This window comes from Piliocolobus tephrosceles, chromosome 16 (genome assembly GCF_002776525.5).
Source record: "Piliocolobus tephrosceles isolate RC106 chromosome 16, ASM277652v3, whole genome shotgun sequence".
In the NCBI taxonomy this organism is placed as follows: domain Eukaryota; kingdom Metazoa; phylum Chordata; class Mammalia; order Primates; family Cercopithecidae; genus Piliocolobus; species Piliocolobus tephrosceles.
The window spans coordinates 45,372,308-45,399,251 of record NC_045449.1 but is presented as its reverse complement, the minus strand read 5'-3'; the positions used below and the strand labels follow the sequence as shown (position 1 = coordinate 45,399,251).

At 44.1% G+C, this 26,944-nt stretch overlaps 1 protein-coding gene across 1 annotated transcript in view; it reads left to right on the top strand.

Annotated features, from left to right (window-relative positions):
• The first annotated feature begins 15,033 nt into the window (after nucleotides 1-15,033).
• Nucleotides 15,034-26,944, top strand: part of B4GALNT2 (beta-1,4-N-acetyl-galactosaminyltransferase 2) — a 37,415-nt gene continuing 25,504 nt past the window's right edge. Inside the window, exons 1-5 of the mRNA XM_026457539.1 lie at nucleotides 15,034-15,234; nucleotides 15,839-15,954; nucleotides 16,140-16,334; nucleotides 24,278-24,478; nucleotides 25,053-25,190. Of these exons, the coding sequence (XP_026313324.1) occupies nucleotides 15,034-15,234; nucleotides 15,839-15,954; nucleotides 16,140-16,334; nucleotides 24,278-24,478; nucleotides 25,053-25,190 (851 nt within the window). The remainder of the gene's footprint in view (nucleotides 15,235-15,838; nucleotides 15,955-16,139; nucleotides 16,335-24,277; nucleotides 24,479-25,052; nucleotides 25,191-26,944) is intronic.

Genomic DNA, 26,944 nt, shown 5'->3' with positions numbered 1-26,944 from the left:
AGACAGTCTCTCTCTGTTCCCCAGGCTGCAGTGCAATAGCATAATCTCGGCTCACTGCAACCTCCACCTCCTGGGTTCAAGCCATTCTCTTGCCTCAGCCTCCAGAGTAGCTGGGGTTACAGGTGCCTGCCACCACTCCTGGCTAACTTTTGTATTTTTAGTAGAGATAGGGTTTCACCATGTTGGCCAGGCTGCTTTTGAACTCCTGACCCCGAATGATCTGCCTGCCTTGGCCTCCCAAAGTGCTGGATTACAGGCATGAGCCACCACGCCCAGCCCCTGAATCACTCTTTGATGGAAAGCCACCCAACAGAGCGACCCAACCGGGAGCATTCAGGAACCACGGACAATGGTCCTTACATAAGCAAGAAATAAACTTTTATTGTAGTTAGGCCACTAAGATTTCTTAGTAGCTATTATCCTGTGCCGACTCTTTGAGCTGTGAGAGGTGACTGTGTGCTATTTAGTCTCTGTTCCTCCAGCTCTGTCCTCCTCCTTACTCCACCCTGTTCTGTGATCCAGGAGGACTTCCATTGTCTGTGTGACTCATGCTCCCTTCTCCTCTTGTTTCCAGCTGGGTTCAGTCAATGGCAGGAACCAGCAAGAGATGAGAAAGTAGGAGAAGAAAGAGAGCAGAGTATTTATTCTCCTTCAGCTCCCACCTGGCCAGGCTGAGGTTGAACAATAGCTCTGGTTCCTTCACCTAAGGCTGCAGCTATTTCTGGGTTCAGCTATCACTGTTGCCATCCCTTGTTCCCTCAAGCCTAAGGCAGTAACAGCTTCCTGCTCTTGCTAGTCCCTAAGTGCTTCCCCATTCCTTGTTGGTTTCCTTAATCCTATGCACATCTCTGTAAATAGGCCCTTGCTCAAACTCCGCAGTTACCCCCTTTTGAGTGCGCCATGTTTTCTCTCATGAAACTGACATTGACTGATGCATATGATTGTTTAAGGAAGTTTAAATATTCATCAAAGGTCCCTTGAAACTTCTTATTATTATTTTGTAACAGGGTCTTGCATGTTGCCCAGAATGAAGCGCAGTGGTATGATCATGGCTCACTGTAGTCTTGACCTCCTGGGCTCAACTGATCCTCCCACTTCAGCCTCTCAAGTAGCTGGGACCAGAGATGTGTGCCACCATGCCCAGCTAATTTTTGTATTTTTTGTAGAGATAGGATTTTACCATGTTGCCAAGGCTGATTATTTCTAAAATTTATTAGACTTATTGATAGAAATATGTCTTAGGTGACTTTTTGCAATAATAATGCTGTATAACAAACACCCCAACCATGCTTACAATAAGCTTTATTCTCATGCTTGTGGGTATGAATATCAAGTATAGTTCAGTTGATCTAGGCTGGGCTCAGCTGGGTTACTCTGCCACAAACTGCTGGCCAGCTGGGCTTGGCTCTGCCTGGCCCTGGGTTCAGTTTGGATCCGATAACTGGGTTTTCTCCTGGGGCCAAGGGCTGAACAGGCAATAGGTCCCTGGGGCATGTTCTTCTAATGGTGGATCACTGGAACTCAGGAGAGAAAGCTGATTCATACAAACATATTTCAGCCTCTGCTTGAGTCCTCATCTGCTAACATCCCTTTGGCTACAGTAAATATTTTGGTCAAACCCAAGGTTGAGGGGCACTGTCCATTCTGAGGCTATGGCAAGGTGTGATGTTCAACTCTTTTATAAGGAAGTGAGGAATTCAAACTAATAATTCATCCCATCACAAATTAAAAGGTCTGCTTGTTGAATATGGAGCTTGTACTTGTGACTTCACTACATTTATTTATTTATTTATTTATTTGAAATGGAGTCTTGCTCTGTCACCCAGGCTGGAGTGTAGTGGCGTGATCTCAGCTCACTGCAACCTCCACCTCCTGGATTCAAGTGATTCTCCTACCTCAGCCTCCTGAGTAGCTGGGATTACAGGTGTGTGCCACTATGCCTGGCTAATTTTTGTATTTTTAGTAGAGACAGGGTCTCATAATGTTGGCCAAGCTGGTCTCAACCTCCTGACCTCGAATGATCCACCTACCTTGGCCTCCAAAAGTGCTGAAATTACAGGCATGAGCCACCATGGCCTGCCTACACTTAATATTAATTTAAACCGTAGTAACCATAGGAGACTGTTCAACTCACAAAAGATGCCCTTCAAATAATAATTGCTAACACTATGGCAAATGTTACTTCCCAAGCACTGTTTTAAGGACTTTACATTTATTAACTCATTTAATTCTTAAAACAACCTCATGACGTAGGTGCTGTTATCATCCATATTTTGCAACTGAAGATGCTGAGGCACAGAGATGTTTAATCACTTGTTTAAGGTCACACAGCGGGTTGGGAGCAGGAGCAAAGCCAGCCTCTGGAATTCATCTTTTAACTAGGATTGCACGGCCTCTTGAAGACATCAAGATAATTCCGAAGATAATTGAGAAGAAATCCACAGCCCCTCGAGTCTGCACCCCCTTTGCCCTGCTCCATGTCAATGATATACAACCATTCACCCATCCTTCTTGACTCCCAGGGTCAGGCTGAAGTCAGCTGGGCAGCATCCTGGACTTCTGTCCCTTCCTCACTGTGCCGGACTTGGCCCTGGCCCTTCCTGACTGTCTTCCTATCTCCCCTGCATCTCTCCCATTCTCACTAACCTGGACCCTCCGCTTCAACCAGGCAGCAAGACAGATGTGGGCTCTATATCCAGTAGAACTGATTCCAGTCCCCTCTGTGTCTCTCTACAGTTCTGATTTTCACTTTCCTCATGTGAAAGGGAGACAAATACAACACTGAAGACCCGAAGTTGTTCTGAGCATCAAATGATAGAATAAAATTCATTCATTCCTTTCTCCATCAGATGGTTTTTGAATATCAACTATGAGCCAGCCCCTATGCTGGGGATACAATGGAGAGCAAAACAGGAATGGCATTGCCTTTCAGGGAACAGGGGACACAGACAGCAAACAAACACACACAGAGTAATATGCAATTACAAACTCTGATCAGTGTTGTGACTGGAAGGTACTAGATGCTGGCTGCCAGGGCACGAAAGAGGACTTGGACCTAGTCTGTGGCTAGGAAAGGTCTCCTTGAAGAACTAACATTTAACCAGAGACAGAAGGGTAAAAGTCAGAGAAAAGAAGCACAGGTGAGTGGAGGAGTCTTTTTCTTTTTTGTGTGTGTGAAACAGAGTCTTGCCCTATTGCCCAGGCTGGAGTGCAGAGGTGTGATCTCAGCTCACTGCAATCTCTGCCTCCTGAGTTCAAGAGACTCTCCTGCCTCAGTCTCCCAAGTAGCTGGGACTACAGGCATGCACCACCATGCTTGGCTAATTTTTTTGTATTTTTAGTAGAGACAGGGTTTCTCCATGTCGGCCAGGCTGGTCTCAAACTCCTGGCCTCAAGTGATTCATCTGCCTCAGCCTCCCAAAGTGCTGGGATTACAGGTGTGAGCCACTGTGCCCAGCCTGGAGGAGTGTTTTGAAGAGAGGGAATAGCAGGTGAGAACTTGAATAAGCTTCACGCCTCACTGATATCCTAGCGCAATCTGTTTAGAACCTTCCCCACAATTGAGGACCCAACCCCACACACCTATTGCTTAATCCTCATCCTTGAGCAAGGGACACCACTTGCTTTTTCCTTGAGATTATGACAAGCCTGGATGTTTTGTTCCCACTTCTTCAGTCCTCTGAAGAGCTGACCCCTCATCTTTTTCCTTTCAACATACATTTATTGAGCATCAGCAAAGGCTGAATTTGAAGAAGAGGAAGGGTTACTGATGATTTGGGTGGGAAAACACTCCCACACTCATGGGAATAGTTCATTCAGTCAATGAATGGTGCCTACTCTGAGCCAGGCCTATGCAAGGCTCTGGGAGCCGAACAAGGAATAAGACATGGTCCCATTCCTCTGGAGTCAAGCAATTGCTAACTGGCAATCACCACCTTGTTGGGGTGGCCCAAATTGTTCTACTTTCTTCTTCCCTGAGCACTTCTCTTGGTAGGAATTGCTGTTTTAACTGGGCCAAGATGCAAAGCTAGCTTAATCAGCCTTCCAGGAACAACTTTCAGAAAACTCAGTTATGGCACTAGAATCTGTTGGCTCAATCTGGTCCCATGTGGACCACTTGAAGCTTCTCCCATAATGGATGAGTAGACAGGGGCTTGATGGTGAAAGGTAAAAAGAGTTTGTCCTTTGGCCCAGCAAGACCAGTGCCAGAGGTGGGTATACTGGGCACTGTGAGTAGCTGGAAAGACCAAATATAAGGGAGATTGAGGTTACTTAAGAATTTGCCAATTTGTCAAAGCTGATCGCTGGAAATGGGTCCACAGCCAGGGAGAAGTGGAAGTCCTGTAATGGTAGTAAAATGGATCCACCACAGTGAAAAAGCCTGGGGTCACCACTGGGGGAAGCTACCCTCAGACTGATCCCAGACAGGGCCTGTAGTGTGATGTGCACAGGCTGGACAGCCATCAGGGCTCCAGGTGGACTTGGACAGCCATCTCTTCTTTAGTCCTCAGTGTAAGAGTTAAAGAAAGAGGAAAGAAACACGAAAATCAGCTCAACAGTCAAAGACAGGTTTATTTTGGAGAATAAACCTGAGAGGGGCTTCTGGCCGATTTCGGTCATGAGTGCTCTCTCTTACAGACTAAGAGTATTGGTTTTAGGGTAAGAGAGCTTATCACAGGCTTGGAATGTTTCTATGTGTGGGAGAAATTCATTGCAGGTTGGAATGTCTCTGGTCGGAGAGGAGGCAGTCTTGGGCTGGCATGTCTCTGGTTGGGGAGGGATCTATCTTATGGTTGGAGTGTTTCTGGTCAGAGATGTCATTTGTGGTTTATGGTCGTGCTGACCTTAGACATTAGGCTGATGCCCTTTGGATTTAGGTGGTTTTTGATCAAGGTGAACTTTAAAATGGCAGTGCTTGTCCAAGATGGTGATACTCCTGCTCTGTCAATCCTGACCCTATAGTTATAAAAAGGACGAGGGGTGGCATGTTCTTTCTGGCTACTTCCTGCTGATTGGGGGGCAGAGAGTTTTCTGGTCTCAGATTGACTGTAGCAGTAACACTCTGTATTTGTTTCTGGGTAGTTGTCTGTGAAATGGCAATGATCCTTTCAGTTAAAAATATTTGAAAAAAGGTTAATTAGGCAGGGTAAGAACATTAGTCCTAGGCATGTTATTAGAAGAGAAGGCCCAGAAATGGGATGACCCATGCTATGATTTTGTTCCCAAACCAATAATCTGTTTGGTGGTTTTGGTATTCTCTTACCTTTTCAGCCCTTTCTTTAAATTTTTCAGCAGTGTCTCTTACTAGGCCCAATTGGCTGAGATAGAAACAACATTCCTTACCTAATGAGAGGCAGAGGCACATGTTTGGAAAGGCCTGTGTGTTATTTTCTGTTAGTAAACCTTTTTCCTGCTATGAGGATAATAATTAAGCAAAATGCTACAGTAACTGAGATTCTCTGTCTGATATTCCACCCTGAGGCTGCTACAGTATATAACCCTACTGCAAATAGTAGAGTGAGTAAAGCAGTTCCCACAGGGTAGCATAGTCAAAAATTTCCATTAAAAGGTTTTAATATTTGGCTGAGAAGGAGAGGTCGGAATGACAAAAAGTATTTGGTGAAGTAGGGGTGAGACTGAGTAAGATGAGTAGTTCTCACTTAGTTACTTATTTTTTATGATTTTCAGCTTAAGATTTCCTATTTCTTTACATTGATATTTAGGATGTTCCATTGGGCTGTCAGGGGTTGCTTCCTCAGCTTTCCAGGCTTTGAGAGTGTGATGTACCCAGGAGTTGGTTCCTGTAACAGATACTGTCTCAATTACCCTCGGTTCTATGGACTTACTAGACGTGGGGACGAAGGATTCTGGGCACCCTCAGTTATTAGTTATCAGCGCCAGCAGTGAAGAGATTTCCTCGTGTGATGATCAGAGGCTTAGAGGCAGCGCCTGCTGAAACAGCTAGTTTTCAGTTCATAGGACTTTAAGAAAGCACAGCTTATTTTGGAAACTTGTAGCCAGGAAAGTTCAAATTTAATTTAAACTGTAGAAAATAATAAAAATTGAAAAACATTTTGCAACACTAGAATTTAATAACAGGTGTGTTATAGTTTTTGAAACATAATTTCCTTTCTTCAATTTCCCATTTTTATTAAAAGACAAATCATTTTAGGAATGGCTTGTTTTATTATACTTGGCTTAATTATTTGCATACAGTGCAGCAAGAAAAATTACTTGTTACATAGGCCTTTTAAATTGGCATTGATGGAACTTTTTTCCACAGAAGGAATCTCAGATAAGACTTTTTAAAGCTGAGCCCAGCCATGGAATTGTACCATTAAATACCTATTAGTTTCCCCTTAAGATTCCAAAATAACTTGGGATTCCTGGCCTATCAGAAAGTGACATTCTTTACTTACTGCAGATCAGAAACCCTGTACAGGGACTGTGTACACAAAACATGAGGCCAGTTTCCCAATGGCTTCCTTGGCTTCATAAGTCAGGTTTGATTCCTTAAAGGAAAGCACACCATTCCAGTCAAAGCCTTGGTAAAATAACCAGGTTTTCCAATTGTGTCCTGTTACAAAAGAAAACAGATTCTTATTGCATTTATGCAAATAACTATATTGGCACAACTTAAGAATACTCAGTTTCCAAATTCTGGAGAAAGTCAGGTAGAGAGAAACAAGTATGCTCCAAATTTTGTTCATGGGAGTATACTAAACTGTTAAAAGCTGTCAATAGCTCAAAAGAAGAGTTTCTTTGACTTTGAAAAGCAAAACAAAGAATTATCACTATTTTAAGCAAAACGTCAAAGAGATCACTTCAGTCTCCTATTAGTTCGGTTAATGCAGTTAATTTCTGTCCTGCTTGATATTAATGGACATATTAGCTCTTCAAGAGTCCTGAATGTTTTTCCTCTATTCTGATGTCACAGTCTCCAAGGTTATCCAAAACTTCCATTCAAGAGCACCTGTTAGAGCTTTATAGCTGATTATAAGACTATCTTCTAAAGAGGACCAAAACAATGCAACAATTGCTTATGGATGACAAAAAGTTTTAGAGTAGCTATAGCTAAAGTCACAATTGACAAGGATATCTGTTACCTTTGTGGCACACAATAATTTTAACATAACAATTATAATTATTACTGATAACATACACTAAGATATATCAGAATTATAGGAGTCTCCCATAACTTTGGAATACATACCAATAACATATTTACACAAATATAGCCCAAAGAAAGCCAAACACCATTTTATATTTGACAATGCTTTCTGTATGATTTTATATCAAATTTTACCATTATATTAGTGTGCTATTAATGTTAAGCTCAATTTTTAACAAAACCTTGTAGACAAATTTACTTAATTTTAATGTTTGACCATAAGGTAAAGATTTTTATAGACCCTTTTTAACCCTTTATAATTTTTGCTAAAAATCAAGTTAGTGCTTTAAGAGAAACCTGTTGTGCTTTTATTTTAACGCTCAATTTACAGAAAAACTGGATCATACCCCTTCAACTTTAGCTAATATGTTTACACAGAATTTCCTTTACAATTACCTTTCAAAAATTGCTTAAACCTTCTTTTTTATTTTATTCAACTTAAAACAGTTCTTTAACCTTTAAATCTAGGTAAAAATCTACATTACATTTTCATGCCTCCTTATAATCTTTTTACCAAAAGTATATGTAAACTTTTTTCAGTAGTCTTAAATACGTGTCATACTGTTAACTTTTAGCAACCTTTACTTTTGTTGGTGAGTTTGGGATTTCATTTTATTTTTATTTATTTATTTTTGAGATGGAGTTTCACTCTTGTCACCCAGGCTGGAGTGCAATGGTGCAATCTCGACTCACTGCAACCTCCACCTCCTGGATTCAAGTGAATCTCCTGCCTCAGCCTCCCGAGTAGCTGGGATTACAGGCTAGTGCCAGCATACCCGGCTAATTTTTGTATTTTTAGTAGAGACAGGGTTTCACCATCTTGGCCAGGCTGATCTCGAGCTCCTGACCTCAGGTGATCCTCCCGACTTGGCCTCCCAAAGTGCTGGGATTACAGGCATGAGCCAGTGTTCCCGGCCAAACTTGGGATTTTAATTATGTACTAGGTGTAGAGCCTAGGACTAGACAGAAGTGCAGATAAAGTCTGACTTAACTAAGCATTTAACTCCATGTGTCCTAGGTCTTACCTAGCTTCAGTGAATCAATGAAGGCCAGTTGTACAGCTAAGAGTTATAGTGGCATTTTATAAAGCATTCAGGAGGCCTAATCACTTTTAAATTGTACATTTCTTTTTCTTTTTCTTTTTTTTTTTTGAGATGCAGTCTTGCTCTGTCTCCCCAGGCTGGAGTACATTGGCACAATATTGGCTCACTGCAGTCTCCACCTCCTGGATTCAAGCAATTCTCCTGTCTCAACCTCCTGAGTAGCTGGGACTACAGGCACATGCCACTACGCCCAGCTAAATTAATTTTTGTATTTTTAGTACAGGCAGGGTTTCACCATATTGGTAAGGTTGGTCTTGAACACCTGAAATGCCTCGGCCTCCCAAAGTGCTGGTATTACAGGCATGAATCACTGCGCCCACCCTAAATTGTACCTTTCTTACATAAATTTCCTTTTATAAAATTTTTTACGACGTACACAATTTCTGATTTGCCTCAACTTTCTGACTTGTTGTAAACATTCCTTTCTTTAAACAATCAGTTAATTTACTTTAGGACAAGAATTTACCATATAAGATTCTTTTTTATGTAAATTATCTTTTCTTTAATTTCAAGATTAGAAGTTAGGGTATTTCACTAAACACTTCAAGATGGAGCTATCTTTATTAAACCAATATTAATGTTTCCTTTATTAAAAAATTACACAAGCAAAGATTATTCTCTTTGGGCTGAGTTACAGTTTTATAGCCTCTATGCCAAAATTTAATACCTTATAGTATTTGGCAGAGATAGGTATGAAATTGCTTGATAAATAAATGCAAACAAAAATGTATGCTGGCAACTCTTAAGACATTTCCATTTATTTATTTATTTATTTATTTTGAGACGGAGTCTCACTCTGTCGCCCAGGCTGGAGTGCAGTGGCGCAATCTCGGCTCACTGTAACCTCCGCCTCCCGGGTTCACGCCATTCTCCTGCCTCAGCCTCCCGAGTAGCTGGGACTACAGGTGCCCGCCACCACGCCTGGCTAATTTTTTTTTAATATGTGTTTAGTGGAGATGGGGTTTCATCATGTTAGCCAGGATGGTCTCCATCTCCTGACCTCTTGATCCACCCGCCTCAGCCTCCCAAAGTGCTGGAATTACAGGCGTGAGCCACCGCGCCCAGCCAAGACATTTCTAATCTTACTGTACCAGTAGGTTTTAAAGATTAAAGTCATGCGAACTGAAGGTCCTACAACTTTTACTTTGTCCTTAAAAATGTTTGATTTAAGTGCTTATTTTTCTTAGGTCAATTAATTAGAGCTTTTAAAATAGATACTGCACACATAACACATATATAGCCACACAGACAACCAGAAAAAGATCCAGTAATTATAAGATTTAAAGAAAAATTTCCCTGTTGGATTAATGGCCTTCGGGTGAGGCCCTTTAAAAATAGGGCTAGGAAAACAATTTCCAGGACCTAATAAACAAGCATAGCTGGAAGACAAAGACAGATTTTGGGAAGTACTTAATCACCTCTAATTCTAGGGGTTGCATAAGGAAAACAGAGGTTTTTCCCAAAATGGGATTTGTGGCGCCTTTTTGTTTTCCCAAGGAATCCCAGGCCACCAGAACTCATTTTAGGGTCTTTCATACATGCACCAAGAATGGCAAGACAGAGTGGAGAAAAGTAATTCAGTTGACTGGGAGAAAACCTTTCCTAGGAAAATAAGATTTATGAAGAGACAAAACATAAAGGTCTTTTGAATATACTCATAGTTTGGATATCCATTTTAATTAAGCTGCGCACTCTTTTTTTTAAATCAGGGGTGAGGGTGAAGGTTAGAATTATATAAATGTTAGGCCAAGTTAAAGGATTGGGTTATGTGCAGGAATTCCCTGTGGTAATGAGAGGGATTTTTCATAGAAAGATCCTAGGTACGGTTTGATTTGCAACAAATCAGACATGGAGAAAGGGCATGAATGCAAGCAATGCCTTCAACCCCAGCCACTGGCCAGAGAGGGAGAACGGCAGAGATGGTTTGATTGGATGGAGCAGTTTTTGAACGGGTAACAGGTGGAGAAGGAGGGGAAGCGGGGTTTGGGGCTGAAGGCTTGGGGGCAGGAGGGGCCGCCGGGTCAGAGGGTTCAGACGAGTGACGAGCAGATGCAGGGGGATGAGAAGGCAGAGGGGGTTCATCTGCAGGGTCAAAAGGGGTTTCAGAGGAAGGGGTTTTGAAGGAAGGAGTTTCAGAGGAAGGAGAGACCTGGGGAAGGTTTTCATTAAGAAGAAGGATTTCATGAAGGGTGTAAGCTTGACACAGGGAGGGTTGGGATCTAAGGTAGAAGAAAGCCTGAATATAGAGAACCTCATGGCATTTGCCATTCCTGGTTATAAAGTTGTCAAGGTCCCTGAGAATTTGAAAGTCAAAGGTGCCATTTTTGGGCCTTTGGCTTGAAAATTTAATTTGCCATTATTTAATTTTTACTGGGGCCAGGCCGTGTTACAATAAAAATCCAAACACTTTGGCTTTATATTTCCTGTTAGCCAAGTTTGGTGAGTTTGTGAAGGAGACAGCCCAGTGGAGAGGATGTGGGAATGTGGGATTGTTTGGCGCCCATGTGGACTGGTAAGAGGAAGCCCAGGGTGTCTGGTTTAGTTCTAGGCATTCCCAGTCAAAAGACAGAGACCTGGAATCCTCTTTATAAAGAGGATGGTCAAATTGAGAAGAAACTGGGCATCCCCAAGATTTCTTCTAGCTTAGTCCCACTGGTCCTCTGAGGACCAGGATGGCAGACCTGACTTTCCCGAGTACCACGAGAAAGAAAGGGGAAGGCAGATCTTACCAGTTAGCTGGATTAGTGTCTGATGTTGGATGTTCCAGGTGGAACTGGCAAAGGGCCTCTTGGACTGGAGCCACAAGAGGGGGGGTGGGGAGGAGAGAAAGACAGAGAGAGAGAGAGAGGAGGAGGAGGAGGGAGGAAGAGGGGAGAAAAGGGAGAAAGCGAAATACCTGATACCTGTTAGGCAGTCAGAGGTGGATTCCTGAGACCGGAGGGTTTTCAGGGCTCACTGGAGAGTAGCCCCAGCCCTAGCTGCACAGTCTCCTTCAGGTTAGTTGTCCTCATCACGCAAATCGCTCAAAAAATAAAGTGAGAGACAAGATGGGGTGGGTGGACAGAGACTCTCAGGATCCAGTGGGATGAGCAGCTGCTGTCCACTGCTTTCTAGGTTGCAAGAGAGCCTCTATCCCCAACACCTGTCCTGGCTTTCAGCACCAAATGTAAGAGTTAAAGAGGGAAGAAACACAAAAAGTGGTTCAACAAAGTCAGGTTTCTTTTGGATAATAAACCTGAGAGGGGCTTCTGGCTGATTTTGGTCAGGAGCATCCTGTCTTACAAAGTAGGAGTATTTATTGGTTTTAGGATGAGAGAGCTTATCACAAGCTTGGAATGTTTCTGTGTATGTGGGAAGTTTACTGTGGGGTTGGAATGTCTCTGGTCGGAGGAGAGGTTGTTTCGGGGCTGGCATGTCTCTGGTTGGGGAGGGATTTATCTTATGGTTGGAATGTTTCTGATTGGAGATGTCATTTGTGGTTTATGGTATTGCTAACTTTAGCCATTAGGCTGATGTCCTTTGGATTCAGGCATTTTTTTTTGGTCAAGGTGAACTTTAAAATGGCAGTGCTTGTCCAAGATGGTGATGCTCCTGCTCTGTCACTCGGGGAAGCAGCAGGGCAGCTGCTTGGCTGTGGTCTAGGTAGTCAGCTAGCTCTGCTATGGAGAAACCCTGATCAAGCTGAAAAAGAGTAAATACATTCTTCTTTAATCCACTCTCCCTCCCTGCAGTCATCCCTAGAGCAGGGAGAGAGGATCAGCAACCATAGAGGGTTCACCTTGGAACCACAGTCACCAATCACAACATGATTGTGAAGGAAGAGTTATGCCTGAACTATCTTCCCTGCTTCCAAACCACAGAACTGATGGAAAAGAGTTTTCCTACTTAAATAGAGCTGGTGTGGGGACAAGAGCCACTTTATTTTAAATGCAAATCTGCCTGGTTAACCCCCAGTCCCAGGAGTGCCTCTAAAATGTCTAGTTGGGCCAGGCACAGTGGCTCATGCCTGTAATCCCAGCACTTTGGGAGGCTGAGGTGGGTGGATCACCTGAGGTCGGGAGTTCAAGACCAGCCTGACCAACATGGTGAAACCCTCGTCTCTACTAAAAATACAAAATTAGCCAGTTGTGATGGTGCATGCCTGTAGTCCCAGCCACTTGGGAGGCAGAGGCAGAGGCAGGAGAGTTGCTTGAACCCGGGAGGGAGAGGTTGCAGTGAGCCAAGATCATGCCACTGCACTCCAGCTTGGGCAACAGAGTGAGACTCCATCTTCAAAAAAAAAAAAAAAAGTCTAGTTGATGTATTACTCTTTATGTATGAACACTTATTCATTGTAAGTTTCCTTATTGTTGCAGAAACCATAGGCTGTGATGCCTGTAGTCACCTATATATTCCTTCTAGGGTACATATGCTTTTTGCCTAAGATATAAGCTGTGGTTTGAGGGGTTGTAGTATAGAGATCTACCTGCCTTGTGGTGCCCAGGACCACACTTCTAAGTTCCCTTAATAAATCACCCAATACCAACAAACTGGATTTGGTTTCTCAGCTCCTTCAGCATTTGGGGGTGTCTTTGCGTATACAACCCTTTCACAGAACAGTTGGTGATACAGGGGGTTCGAGGGAGCCAGCGCTGGCTTTAGAGACAGAACTCCTGGGTGAAAATCCTAGCCCCATTGCTGGTCACATAAGCTTGAATGAGTCAGGAAAGATCTCATAGGCTCAGTCTTCACATCTGAGAAGTGCCTGACAGTGTTATTACAAGAGCTGAATGAAGGAGGGGAATGCATGTGGAAGCTCTTCGTAAGCAAGGAGGTGTTATACAAACGTCTTTTTTTTTTTTTCCCCCTACATGCACGTGGTCAGTACAACACTTTTCTGATCGGTCTTGTCAAAGAGGATCGCTTTTCCAGCCTGGAGCTAGAAAATAGTTATCCGCATTTGCTACATTAAAACTCCTTTCTGAGAGACTCCCTTTCTCTGCTGGCTGCCAAGGAGCTCAGACCTGAACTTGGGACTCACCTGCATCAAAGTTGTAGATCACACTGGCATTTCCTTCTACTCTTTTCCAAGACTCACTTTCCCAGACTCCGTCAAAAAGAAAAGCACTGGTCATTTTTTTTTTCTTTTTTTTGAGATGGAGTCACTTTCTGTTACCCAGACTGGAGTGCAGTGCCGCGATCCCGGCTCACTGCAACCTCTGCCACCTGGGTTCAAGTGATTCTCGTGCCTCAGCCTCCCAAGTAGCTGGGATTACAGGTGTGTGCCACCACCCCGGGCTAATTTTTGTATTTTTAGTAGAGATGGGGTTTCACTATGTTGACCAGGCTGGTCTCAAACTCCTGGCCTTAAGTGAGTCACTTGCCTCAGTTTCCCAAAGTGCTAGGATTACACACGTGAGACACCGCACCCGGCCCTATTTTGCATGCACTTTCACGCCATATTTAAAGATTCTTGCCGGTCGTGATGGCTCACACCTGTAATCCTAGCACTTTGGGAGGCCGAGGCAGGATGATTGCTTGAGCTCAGGAGTTCAGGTCCAGCCTGGGCAACAGAGTGAGACCTCCTGTCAACAAATTATTATTATTTTTTAATTAGCCAGGTGTGGTGGTGTGAAGGGGTGGCCTGCCCCTCCACACCTGTGGGTGCTTCTCGCTAGGTGGAAACGAGAGACTTGAGAAAAGAAATAAAGACACAGAGACAAAGTATAGAGAAAGAAAAGCAGGGCCCCAGGGGACCAGTGCTGTGCTTTCAGAGGACCCACACTGGCACTGGTCTCTGAGTTCCCTCGGTATTTATTGCCTAAAAGATAAGGGAGTAAATAAGCAGTAAGGCATACAGGTACACGGAGCTGTTGCATTTTCCCAGGATCGGGCAGGAGACAGATGTTTTTCTTTTACTGAGATTTAGAGGAATGGTACTGACCTTTAACCACAAGCAGGCTTTAAACATTTACCTAACAAAGCACATTCCTTACCTCCCAAAATCCTTTCAACTTTAATTAGCACAGCAATGTCTCTAGCAAGGACAAGATTGGGGGTAGAGTCACAGATTAACAGCATCTCAAATATAGAGCCAAATGGAGTCTCTTAAACTTACTTCTATCTATTAATAACACAGCAACAGGCTAACCTATCCTTTCCCTACAGTGGTGGGTGCCTGTAGTCCTAGCTACTGGGGTGACTGAGGTGGGAGAATCACTTGAGCGCTGGAGGTCAAGGCTATGAGCTACGATTACACCATTGCACTCCAGCCTAGGCGACAGTTTAAAAAATAAATTCTTGTATTTGTGACAGCTGGGCCATTAGAATACAATATAATCATGCGTGAGAGGAGCCATGGGAAACACTGAGCCTGGCTTATGAAAAAGGTCCTGCAAATCTAATTTCATCTAAAGTTCAACAGACTCTTTCTTCCAGGCACACAGGCGTTATGTGGCCCCACGGGTCCTTGCTCGTTAGAGGGATTCAGCCACACCCCAGCTTTCCAGTCCCTGGGGTCTTTTGCCAGGACAGTACTTGTGGAGTGTGGGGTGAAGTGCAGGGTGGAGGTGGGACCAAGGCCGAATTTAGCGACCCTCAGCATGAGCTGCGGAGGGGTCAAGGCCACGAGGTTGGAGTGCACGGGAACACAGCGTAGCGAGGAAGGAAAGGTAGGGACCGCGGTGATAGACTAGGGGTGGACGCGGGGATTGTGTTTTTCTGTAAGCGGGAGAGAGAAGCGCGATCACCAGTGGCTGAGGAGAAAGGTCCAGGGTAGAGATGGGGGCGCTGGGATGGGGGCGGTCAGGAGAGAAGGGCCGGATCGCCGCGCTGGCACTGGGCGAGCTGGGGGTTGACCGTGCTGTGAGAGGACCGGCTCCGGTAGCCCAGGGAGAGGACGCAGGCGCGGGGCGGGAAGCGCAGGGGACGCAGCTCGCTGCTCCTGGTGGGCGAGTGGAGACGCGACCAACCCCGGGTCACGTGAGCCTCCCTGCCCCGTCTCGCCCACCCCTTTCCACACAGAAGTTCGGGGACTCTCATCTCAGACCACCCACCGGTAGAGTCCGGAGGGTCTGGAGGCAAGCGGTGGCGTCTTATAACTTAGCTCCGAGTTTGAGGGACAGAAAATGCACGACTGGAAGCTTCAGGTCACCGATACTCGGTTCGAATCCTAGCGTCTGCACTTTCCAGCGGATTACCCCACTTTTCCTCGGCTTGCTCTTCTGAAAGGTGAGCTGATAACTGTCCTCATCTCCTAGGGCCGTTGTGATGAATAAATGACCCCGCGTAGATGAAAAGCGCTTAGCGCGGAGCGCACTGTTTACCTAGCGAGTGTCCCACGCAGGGGCGGTGGTCATCCTTGTCGCCTTCTGGAGTTCTCCTGGGCGCGGGCCACTGGCGGGTCTGTGCGCCGCGGGGTCCGGTGGTCCCCAAACCACGACAACGACGTCTGGACGTGTCGGCGCCAGGCTGGGCGCACAGAAAGACCTAGGGCGTGGGCGGGGAGTGGGTGATGAGGGCGGGGACCGCCCCAAGCGTCCTGCACCTGCCCTGCTCGCCAAGAATTTGCCCGGGTCGGTGCCAGGGCAGGGCAGTCGGAGGCCTGGCTGCTAGGCTCCGCGACATCCGGCCGTCCGAGGGCGGCGGGATTCGGGATGACTTCGGACAGGTGAGTGTCCCCGGGACAGAGCGGGCCAAGAGGTGAAACTTCGGGAGCCTGGATCGCTGCGGGTCCTTTCTGGCGTCTCAGAGCCGGCAGATGCGGGGGCCACAGACACCGGAGCCCAGGGAGCTGGCGGTTGGAGTCTTAAGTCCAACCGGTTCCCCGCATAGGTGGCTGCAGACGCTAGGTGAAGGCGCCTGCGAAACGAACTCTGCACCCCCAGGAACGGGGAACGCTGGTTTTCCGTGGGAAAATTCCACGTGGAGGTGGCCTCTTGCTGTTGGGAATGTGTCTCGGGGACGCCCGAGTGTGAGAATCGGCTCGGAACTGCGGGGTTCGGGGCTGTTTGCTTGGAACTCAGAGGCGCTGACCCGGCCTGGGGCCCCTTTGCTGCCCACGGGAGGAACCGCCGGGGATTGCGTGGGACGCGGGGATTGCGTGGGGCTCTGGACAGTCGGGGAGCCCGGCGGCTTGGTCTCCTTCACACTCTGCGCTGAGTCAGGGAAAAGTCGATTTTCAGATCCAGGCGCCCACCGCAGGGTAGAGTGAGCGGCGGTTGTGTGGCCCCGGGTGCTAAAGAGCCTCTATGGAGTGATATAATAATTAACGGGGTAAAGTCTAAATTAATTTTTATAAGCTACGAAGAAGGATCAGGCACACATTTTGTGTTCTTTTATCCCCGAAGTTTATTTTGTTTGTATTTTCCAAAACTCTAAAACAATTGTTAAACATTGCCAAAGAAGTCATCTCACAAAAATACAAAAACATGTTTGTGACATGACATCTTGTAAGCATGAAAAAGAACACGTTTGGCCGGGTGCAGTGGCTCACACCTGTAATCCCAGCACTTTGGGAGGCCGAGGTGGGCAGATCACTTGGGGTCAGGAGTTCAAGACCAGCCTGGCCAACATGGTGAAACCCATCTCTACTAAAAACATAAAAATTAGCCGGGTGTGGTGGCAAGTGGCTGCAATTCCAGCTACTTGGGAGGCGGAAGCAGTAGAATGGCTTGAACCCTGGAGGCAGAGGTTGCAGTGAGCCCAGATTGCTCCATTGCACTCCAGCCTGGGTGACAGAGCCAGACTCTGTCTCAAAAAAAAAAAAAAAAAAAAAAGTAGCAGCATAGGTTGAACAGAGGATTGGTGGAATGGGGGAAAGGAAGGCAGATTGCATCCATTCACATCCCTGGCTAAGGCTTTCATTCCTGCGTTCCCCTTCCCCAACTTGCCCCACTCCACATTCCTTAATGGATGACTGAGAAGGAGGAAGCTGGAAGGCCTGATAATGATGCCAATACATTTAAAGCTGGCAAACCCTTGGCAAATATGACTTTTCCTCCACTTGTGGAAACATGCACAAAAGATCTGCAGTTTCTTTTTTTTTGAGAGGGAATCTCCCTGTGTCTCCCGGACTGGAGTGCAGTGGCACCATCTCGGCTCACTGCAAGCTCCACCACCCGGGTTCACGCCATTCTCCTGCCTCAGCCTCCCCGGTAGCTGGGACTACAGGCGCCCGCCACCATGCCCGGCTAATTTTTTGTATTTTTAGTAGAGACGGGGTTTCACCGTGTTAGCCAGTATGATGTTGATCTCCTGACCTCGTGATGCACCCGCCTCGGCCTCCCCAAGTGCTGGGATTACAGGCATGAGCCACCACGCCCGGCCTGCAGTTTCTTTTTAACTGACAAATAATAATCGTACATATTCACGAGGTACATAGTGATATTTTGATACATATAGTGATAAACACATAGCATAGTGATCAGATCAGAATAATTAGCATATACATCTTCTTAAACGTTTATCATTTCTTTGTGTTGGGAACATTCAATATCTTCCTCTTAGCTATTTGAAACTATATTATTATTATTATTTTGAGATGGAGTCTCGCTCCATCACCCAGGCTGGAGTGCAGTGATGCAATCTTGGCTCACTGCAACCTTTGCCTCCCCAGCTCAAGCGATTCTCCCACCTCAGCCTCCCGAGTAGCTGGGATTACAGGCATGCACACGCGCAACACCATGCCCAACTAATTTTTGTAAATTAATTTTATTTTATTTTAAATTTTTGAGACAGAGTCTAGCTCTGTCACCCAGGCTGGAGTGCAGTGGCGCAATCTCAGCTCACTGCAACCTCCACCTCCCTGGTTCAAGCAATTCCCCTGCCTCAGCCTCCAGAGTAGCCGAAATTACAGGCACACGCCACCACACCCAGCTAATTTTTTTGTATTTTTAGTAGAGACAGCGTCCCATGATGTTGGCCAAGCTAGTCCTGAACTCCTGACTTCAAATGATCCACCTGCCTCGGCCTCCCAAAGTGCTGGGATTAGAGACATGAGCCACAGTGCCCAGCCTGAAACTATATATTATTGTAACTATATTCATCCTACAATGTTACAAAATACTGAAAGGCATTTCTGCTATTTAGTTACTGAAACTGTGTAACCATGCCCTTGGACTTCCTAGTGTTCAGGACCATGAGCCAAATAAATTTTTCTGTATAAATTACCCTGTGATATACCTGTGGTATTTTGTAATGGCAGCACAAAATGGGTTAAGACAGTTTCTATAACTTGATTAGTTTAAACGTATTTATTTTTCTGGGTACCATTTTAGAAAATTTGAAAGTTAAGATGTTACAGAAATATGTGACAAAGATAGTGCAAACTCAGATTACACACACACACACACACATGCACACATACACACACAGAGTATTTCTGGACTTCGATTTGTTCCATTCACTTATTTGCTTATTACTGAATTGATACCATGCTTTTAATAACTGTGGCCTTACAATAACTTTACTCTTTAGTAGTAATATAGCTATCCTTGTTTTTGTTTTTGTTTTTTTTTTTTTTGAGATGGAATTTCACTCTGTCACCCAGGCTGGAGTGCAGTGGAGCGATTTCTGCTCACTGCAACATCCGCCTCCCAGGTTCAAGCAATTCTCCTGCCTCAGCCTCCCGAGTAGCTGGGACTATAGGCGCGTGCCACCACGCCCTCCTGATTTTTTGTATTTTTAGTAGAGTTGGGGTTTCACCATGTTAGCTAGAATGGTCTTGATCTCCTGGTCTTGTGATCTCCTGATCTTGTGATCTGCCTTCCAAAGTGCTGGGATTACAGGCGTGAGCCGCCGCACCTGGCCCATCCTTCTTATTTTTAATATCTTCCTTGCTATTCTCATGTGTTACTTCTAATAAATTTTAGTCATTTTGACCAGTAAAAAATCTGTTCTGCTGGCTTCTGTGGTGTGTGCCTATAGTCCCAGCTACTCAGAAAGCTGAGGCAGGAAGAGTACTTGAGCCCAGGAGTTTGGGACCAGCCAGGGCAACACAGTGAGATCCTGGCTCTAAAAAAAGAAAATCCTGTCTGGGTGCGGTGGCTCACGCCTGTAATCCCAGCACTTTGGGAGGCCAAGGTGGGTGGATCACGAGGTCAGGAAATTGAGACCATCCTGGCTAACATGGTGAAACTCCGTCTCTATTAAAAAAAAAAAAAAAAATTAGTCGGGGATGGCGGCGTGCGCCTGTAGTCCCAGCTACTCGGGAGGCTGAGGCAGAAGAATGGCATGAACCTGGGAGGTGGAGCTTGCAGTGAGCTGAGATTGCGCCACTGCACTCCAGCCTGGGTGACAGAATGAGACTCCATCTCAAAAAAAAAAAAAAAAAGAAAGAAAATCTTGTTTTGCTTTTATTCATGTGGTTATTATATTGAATTTATAAATTAATATAGGGCAAAGTTACATCTCTACAAAATTGAGCTATTCTAGTCAAGAATAAAAAGAAGGCGTCTCAATCTATTCATATATGTATTTCCCTAATACAGTGGTAATTTGCTTAATTCTTTATTTGTTCAGTGACAAAATTAATTCTTGATCGTTGCAAAAAAAGAAAGAAAAAAGAGAGACTATAGAAACGTGTTCATTGAATAGTGCAGACCACAATTAAGAGCTTGATGTGTGTCATTTCAGGCATACAATCCAATAAAGTTTTAAGTTTTTAAGGGCTCATATTTTATATTTTATATGTATTCAGTAATTTGATTTTTTAGAAGGTGCCTTTATTTACTTAGATGTTTAAGCTCTCACATTAGAGTTTATTTATTTATTTGTTTGTTTGTTTATTTATTTATTTATTTTTGAGCTAGAGTTTCGCTCTTGTCGCCCAGGCTGGAGTGCAGTGGCGTGATCTTAGTCCACTGCAACCTCCACCTCCTGGGTTCAAGTGATTCTTATGCCTCAGCCTCCCAAGTAGCTGGGATTACAGGTGCCTGCCACCACACCTAGCTAATTTTTGTATTTGTAGTAGAGACAGGGTTTCGCCACGTTGGCCAGGTTGGTCTCGAACTCCTGACCTCAGGTGATCTGCCCACTTCGGCCTCCCAAAGTGCTGAGATTACAGGCGTGAGCCACCGTGCCCAGCCTCACATTAGAGTTTCACAAGCTAGTGAACACTTGGCAAATTGTTTCTCCCAGAGAACTACAAGCATACATTCTTACACATTAAACTATTATCAATACACATCACAATTTTATCAATTACATAGTAAAACAAATTATCAAGTACACAAATATTAAGTTACACAGCTTAAAAGGCATGCAATATATCAGATGTCTGCTCAATTCATTACCAGAAACCCACTTTTTTCTTTCTTTTTTTGCCAAAGAGAGATTGACAAGAAAAGGAAAAATCACACTTAAGCAAAATAGCTGTAAATGACTTCCAATAGGTATTTCAAAAATTACAAGTTGTTCAGAAATCTTATGAATAAAAATTGCTTTAACTATATAATGTGGTTTGCATGTGTCCCTCAAAGTTAATGTGCTGGAAACTTGATCCCCAATTACACAATGTTAAGAAATGGAGCCTTATAAGAGGTGATTAGGCCAGAAGGGCTCTGCGCTCATGAATGGATTAATGCCATTATCATGGGAGCAGGCTCGTTATAGTAGGGGTGGATTCCTTATAAGAGGACAAATTCAGCCCCGTCTTGCTCTGTCTCTCACATGCACTCATTTTTCCACCTTCCACCATGGGATGATGCAGCAAGAAGGTCCCCAGATGTGTCCCCTGGATCTTAGACTTCCCAACCTCCAGAACATAAACTTCTGTTCCCTGTAAATTACCCAGTCTCAGGTATTCTGTTATAGCAGCGCAAAACAGCACAAAACAGACCAAGGCAGTGTGATAACAGAGCACTGTTTCCTTTTAAAACGTATTTACTAAATTAAAAGGTATATTCTACATATTCTGCACAAGACAAAAACCACATTTTACCAAAAATATTTAATTGTTCCCTCCCATTCTTTTTCAGAACTTAACAGGGAGGGCCTTGTTAAGTTGCCCACTAAAATTTAAGCATTTGATGAAATATAATGTCTGGAGACATTAAAGACATGTGCTTCCATACAGTGTAGATTTTCAAAATGAAAATCCGTAACAGCACAAGATGAGACTTATAGGAAGATGTTAAATGATCACTGTGAGACCTGATTACAATCCAACAAAAATCAGCGGTTGCACAAATCTGATGTATATTGGTACAAATGCAGTAGATATAAACATACAGTGAGCAGGCAAATAATCAGATAGGCCCCACTTTCAATGTTTGAAATGATGGGAGGAATAAACCATGTAAGGTCTAGAGTGCTCCTAGTTCCAGGGATTTTAGTTCCGTATAATGTTCAAAATATACAAGTATTGGGCAGGCCATTTTGGCACTTAATCTCTCTAAATTTCCTATATATTAACAAGATTCTAGCATGGCAATAGATTTAAAGAAGATTTATAACTCAAGAATGCATGATTTCAGGAAGTGTCGGTTGGTACCACCCATAGGCACATCTTGAATGCTGAAAACCAAGAATCTTTTGCTAAGTGCCCAAGAGATCAAGATCGCATGGGCCACCAAAGAGTCTGCCACATAAGTCCCACATGTTTCTTCTTAAGTATCTGCCTGCCTGGGTCATTTTGTGTTGTGTTGTTAATTTGAAGCAGATTTCTGCTTTCATTATGTTTTCTGAGTTGTTGGCTTATAGAAACATGTATAGGGTAGTGGTTAAAAGTGTGGTCTGCTTTTGAATTCTGCATCCGTCATAACCAAGAGAGCAGGTTACTTTTCCCATTTAGCTTCAGCTATCTCATCTGTTAATTGGGTGGAGTAATCAAACTTCTCTTGACCAGGCGTGGTGGCTCATGCCTGTAATCCCATCAGTTTGGGAGGCTGAGGCAGGCAGATCACCTGAGGTCAGGAGTTTGAGACCAGCCTGGCCAACATGGTGAAACCCCGTCTTCACTAAAAATACAAAAAATATCCGGGCGTGGTGGTGGGCACCTGTAATCCCAGCTATTCAGGAGGCTGAGGCAGGAGAATCACTTGAACCCAGGAGGTGGAGGTTGCAGTGAGCTGAGATTGTGCCACTGCACTCCAGCCTGGGTGACAAAGCGGGACTCTGTCTCAAACAAAACAAAACAAATAACAACAACAAAACAAAAACAAAAAATAAAACTTCTCTTGTTATGCTCTTGTGAGGATTAAATGAAATAATGCACACAAAGCTCTTGGCAGGTGGTCTAGAACATACTAAGTGGTCATTAGATAATTATTATTATTAATTTTTTACTATATTTTGTCACCAGATACCCTACTAAAATCTTACTAATAGTTTCTCATCTAATACATTTTAGTTTTCTAAATATGTAGTTATTTCATCTGTAAATAATACTTTTTATTTCCCTTTTCATTATTTATCTTTTTATTCTATAAGCTAATCTTACTGCATTGATTAGCACTTCCATGACGATGTTAGATAATAGCAGTGGGCTTTTTTTTTTTTTTTTTTTTTTGAGATAGAATCTCCCTCTGACACCCAGGCTGGAGTGCAGTGGTGCAATTTTGACTCACTATAACCTCCGCCCTCTGGGCTCAAGTGATCTTCCCACCTCAGCCTCCCAAGCAGCTGGGACCACAGGTCTGGGCCACCATGCCCGGCTATTTTTTTTTTTTTTTTTTTTTTTTTTCAGTAGAGACATTCACCATGTTGCTGGTCTCAAACTCCTGAGCTCAAGTGATCCGCCTACCTTGGTCTCCCAAAGTGCTGGGATTACAAGCATGAGCCACCATGCCCAGCCTATTATTTTTTTAGAGATGGGGTCTCAGTTGCCCAGGCAGTAATGCAGTAGTGTGATCATAGCTCACTACAGCCTTGAACTCGTGGGCTCAAGGGATTCTCCTGCCTTAGTCTCCTAAGTAGCTAGAACTACAGGCACATGCCACTGTGCTTGGCTATTTTTCGATTTTTTGTACAGACAGGGTCTCGCTTTGTTGCCCAGGCCAGTCCTGAACTCCTGGTTTCAAGTGATCCTCCTGCCTCGGTCTCCCAAAGTGCTCAGATTACAGGCATGAGCCACTAAGCCTGGCCAGGTTACATTTGAATTGCATTGTCAGAATGTATGATCTGAACTATTTCTACTTTATTACAGTTTTCTTTGTGTCCTAATATGTGGCCAATTTTTATAAATGTTCAAGAGCTCTTTAAGAGAATACAAATTACATCATTTTGTTATTCTGCTGCTTTAAAATATTTTTGAGACTTGATCAAATTAGACATGTCAGCATCTCTAACTATCTTTGTATTTCTAATCCTTCTTTCATACCCTACCATTTTTTCTTTGTATGCTTTAATGCTATTATTAGTGGATAAAGTTCATGGCTATCTGTTTTGGTATCATGCATTTGATCACTATAAGTGGTCTTTTTGTCCTATTTAATACTCTTTTTTATTGCCTTGAATTTAGCTATGCTGACATTAACATTACTAACCTTTTTTTTTTTTTAAGAAGGAGTCTTGCTCTGTCGCCAGGCTGGAGTGCAGTGGTGCGATCTTGGCTCACTGCAACCTCTGCCTCCTGGGTTCAAGCCATTCTCCTGTCTCAGCCTCCCAAGTAACTGGCACTACAGGCATGCGCCACCATGCCCAGCTAATTTTTGTACTTTTAGTAGAGACGAGGTTTCACCATGTTGGCCAGGATGGTCTCGATTTCTTGACCTCATGATCTGCCCACCTCGGCCTCCCAAAGTGCTGGGATTACAGGTGTGAGCACCGCGCCCAGCCTCTAACTTTTTTTTTTTTTTTTTGGATTTTTTTTTTTTTTTTTTTGCCATCCTTTTATTTGTAATTAATTTCTAAGTCCCTTTGTTGCAACTTGATTCTTTCCTCCTCTGTTTATCAGAAATCGATTTTAGTGATTAATATAAGCTATACGCTTAGCTTACATTTTTCCTGAAGTTATCGGTCTCATATACATTACATAATCAATAAAAAAGATTTTAACATAATCTGTTCTTTTGTGTCCCAACAGCTCGAGATTTCTGTGGCTCCTCAAGATATTAGTCATAATCTTGGGACTTGGCGTTGCTGGTTTTATATTCGGAAGCATGTTCCTTCAAGCAGCGTTCAGCAGCCTCAAGCCAGGGCTCCCAAGTCCTGCCCCGGATGTCCAGAAGCTGAAGCTTCTGCCTGAGGAACATCTCAGGAACCTCTTTTCCTACGATGGAATCTGGTGAGAGACTGAGTGTTCTTTCTTTCACCTTAGTGCACACATCTTCCTTGCTCCTCCTCTGGAGTACTGGCCCCATTGTACAGATGGTTCTCTTGCTTTTCTAAACCTGTGCTGAATGCACAAGTTACTGCAAGCCAGGATAGGGCTTGGTCTGTAGGATCCAGTCTATGTCCTCTATAGCACCCAGTAAAATCCCTGAAAACTTTGGAGAGCATGTAGTTTTTGATCAAAACCGCAGAAAAGATGCTGCTTCTCTGTGCCTCTGCCCTCCTTTCATGGTGGGGTGAGATACAACTGACAGTCATGTGGCTCTCAGATTTAAAGAAGTTAGGTGCAGGGGATAATTCATGAGGAAAAGTCTTCAGCCTTTCTCTGTCCCTACTTCCCTCCCTTTGTCCCTTTGTTTCTGTGAGGGGCCAGTGCAGGGGATTCCAGGGTCTCATCATCTCAGAACAGTTGGGTGTAGGAAAGAAGATTTTCAGAGTAAACTACACATTGGATTAGGACTCCAGTCTCCTCTCACCCAACAGCCTACCCACCCAATCCGTATTTACAATCCTCTTGCTTGTTTCAGGCTGTTCCCGAAAAATCAGTGCAAATGTGAAGCCAACAAAGGGCAGGGAAGTTACAACTTTCAGGATGCCTATGGCCAGAGCGACCTCCCAGCGGTGAAATTGAGGAGACAGGCTGAGTTTGAACACTTTCAGAGGAGGTAATGCAGGCCATGAAGGCTCTTGGGTTCTGAGATGGAACAAAAGCTCTCCCTATGTCCTCAGGGTGTGAGTCTTAAGAGAAAAAGCAGGAAGGAATTATCTCTCTTGCAAGGGTCCCTGGTAGGAACTATTAGGAATGAAACAAAAAGAAGGAATTGAGGAATTCATCCTTAAATGAAGATTTACAAAACTTTGTATGTATAAAACATTTCATAACAACAACAACAGAAAGCTGGGGTTGGTGACACATGTCTGTAATTCTAGCACTTTGGGAGGCCAAGATGGGAGGATAGCTTGAGCCCAGGAGTTTGGGCAATATAGTGAGACCCCACCTCTACAAAAAAAAATTTAAAATTAGCCAGGCATGATGGTACATGCCTGTAGTCCCAGCTACTCAGGAGGCTGAAGTGAGAGGATCACTTGAGCCCAGGAAGTTGAAGCTGCAATGAGCCGTGATCACACCACTTCACTCCAGCTTGGGCAACATATTGAAACTCTGTCTCCAACAAAAGCAAAAACAAAAACAAAAAACAAAAGGAATGGAGATAGTTTGAAATATCTGGTGGTACAGCCTCCATGGACCCAGGCCATCATAGCAGGTGATTTTGTAGTCATCACCAAGTTGCCCTATTTTATTCACTTATATGTTCAGAGCATACTATCCCTGTGCTATATGCAAGGAGTGTATCATTTTGTTTTAGATTACAAGGAGTGTCAACACTCAGGTGTATCAACCAGGATTGTTGGTTGAAAAGGGCAGAACTTGGCTGGGCGCGGTGGCTCATGCCTGTAATTCCAGCACTTTGGGAGGCCGAGCCAGGCAGATCAACTGAGGTCAGGAGTTCGAGACCAGGCTGGCCAACATGGTGAAACCCCATGTATTAGTCAGGGTTCTCTTAGAGGGCCAGAACCAATGAGAGAGAGAGAGAGAGAGAGACAGAGAGAGAGAGAGAGAGACTATTAAATGTTAACTGAGAGAGAGAGAGAGAGATTATTAAATGTTAACTTACATGATCACAAGGTCCCACAATAGGCTATCTGCAAGCTGAGGAGCCAAGAGAGCCAGTCCAAGTTCCAAAACTAAAGAACTTGGAGTCCAATGTTCAAGGGCAGGAAGCATCCAGCACAGGAGAAAGATATAGGCTGGGAGGCTAGGCTTGTCTCGTCGCTTCACCTTTTTCTGTCTGCTTTATATTTAATGGAAGCTGATTAGATGATGCCCACCCAATTAAGGGTGGGTCTGCCTTCCCTAGCCCACTGACTCAAATATCAATCTCCTTTGGCAACACCCTCACAGACACACCCTGGATCAACATTGCATCCTTCAATCCAATCGAGTTGACATTTAGTGTTAACCACCACAAGTCCACTCCTTGTCAACTTGAACCCATACACATCTCCTGAGATCATACATAATCTTCAAATAAAGACAATAATAAGGTCGTAATTATGCCTAATATAATACAACTATCTTTCATACAACCAGAAACGCACCAATCCCCAACCCAAATACTATTACATAAAGTTAACAATACTTAGATGCTGATATGAAGTCAATAAATCTTATGTCATATGACAAAGGAAAAAGAAATAAAATGAAGATATTTTCTTAGTACAAGTGTGTATATGCATAAACATGTTTTTAACAAAAGAAGGAGGAAATACTCATGACAATTACAGTCCTCATTTCTGCAGCTGGTCACATGGTCTTCTTTTACTATCCATTCTGTATTCCCTTTGCCTTCAGCAAGCA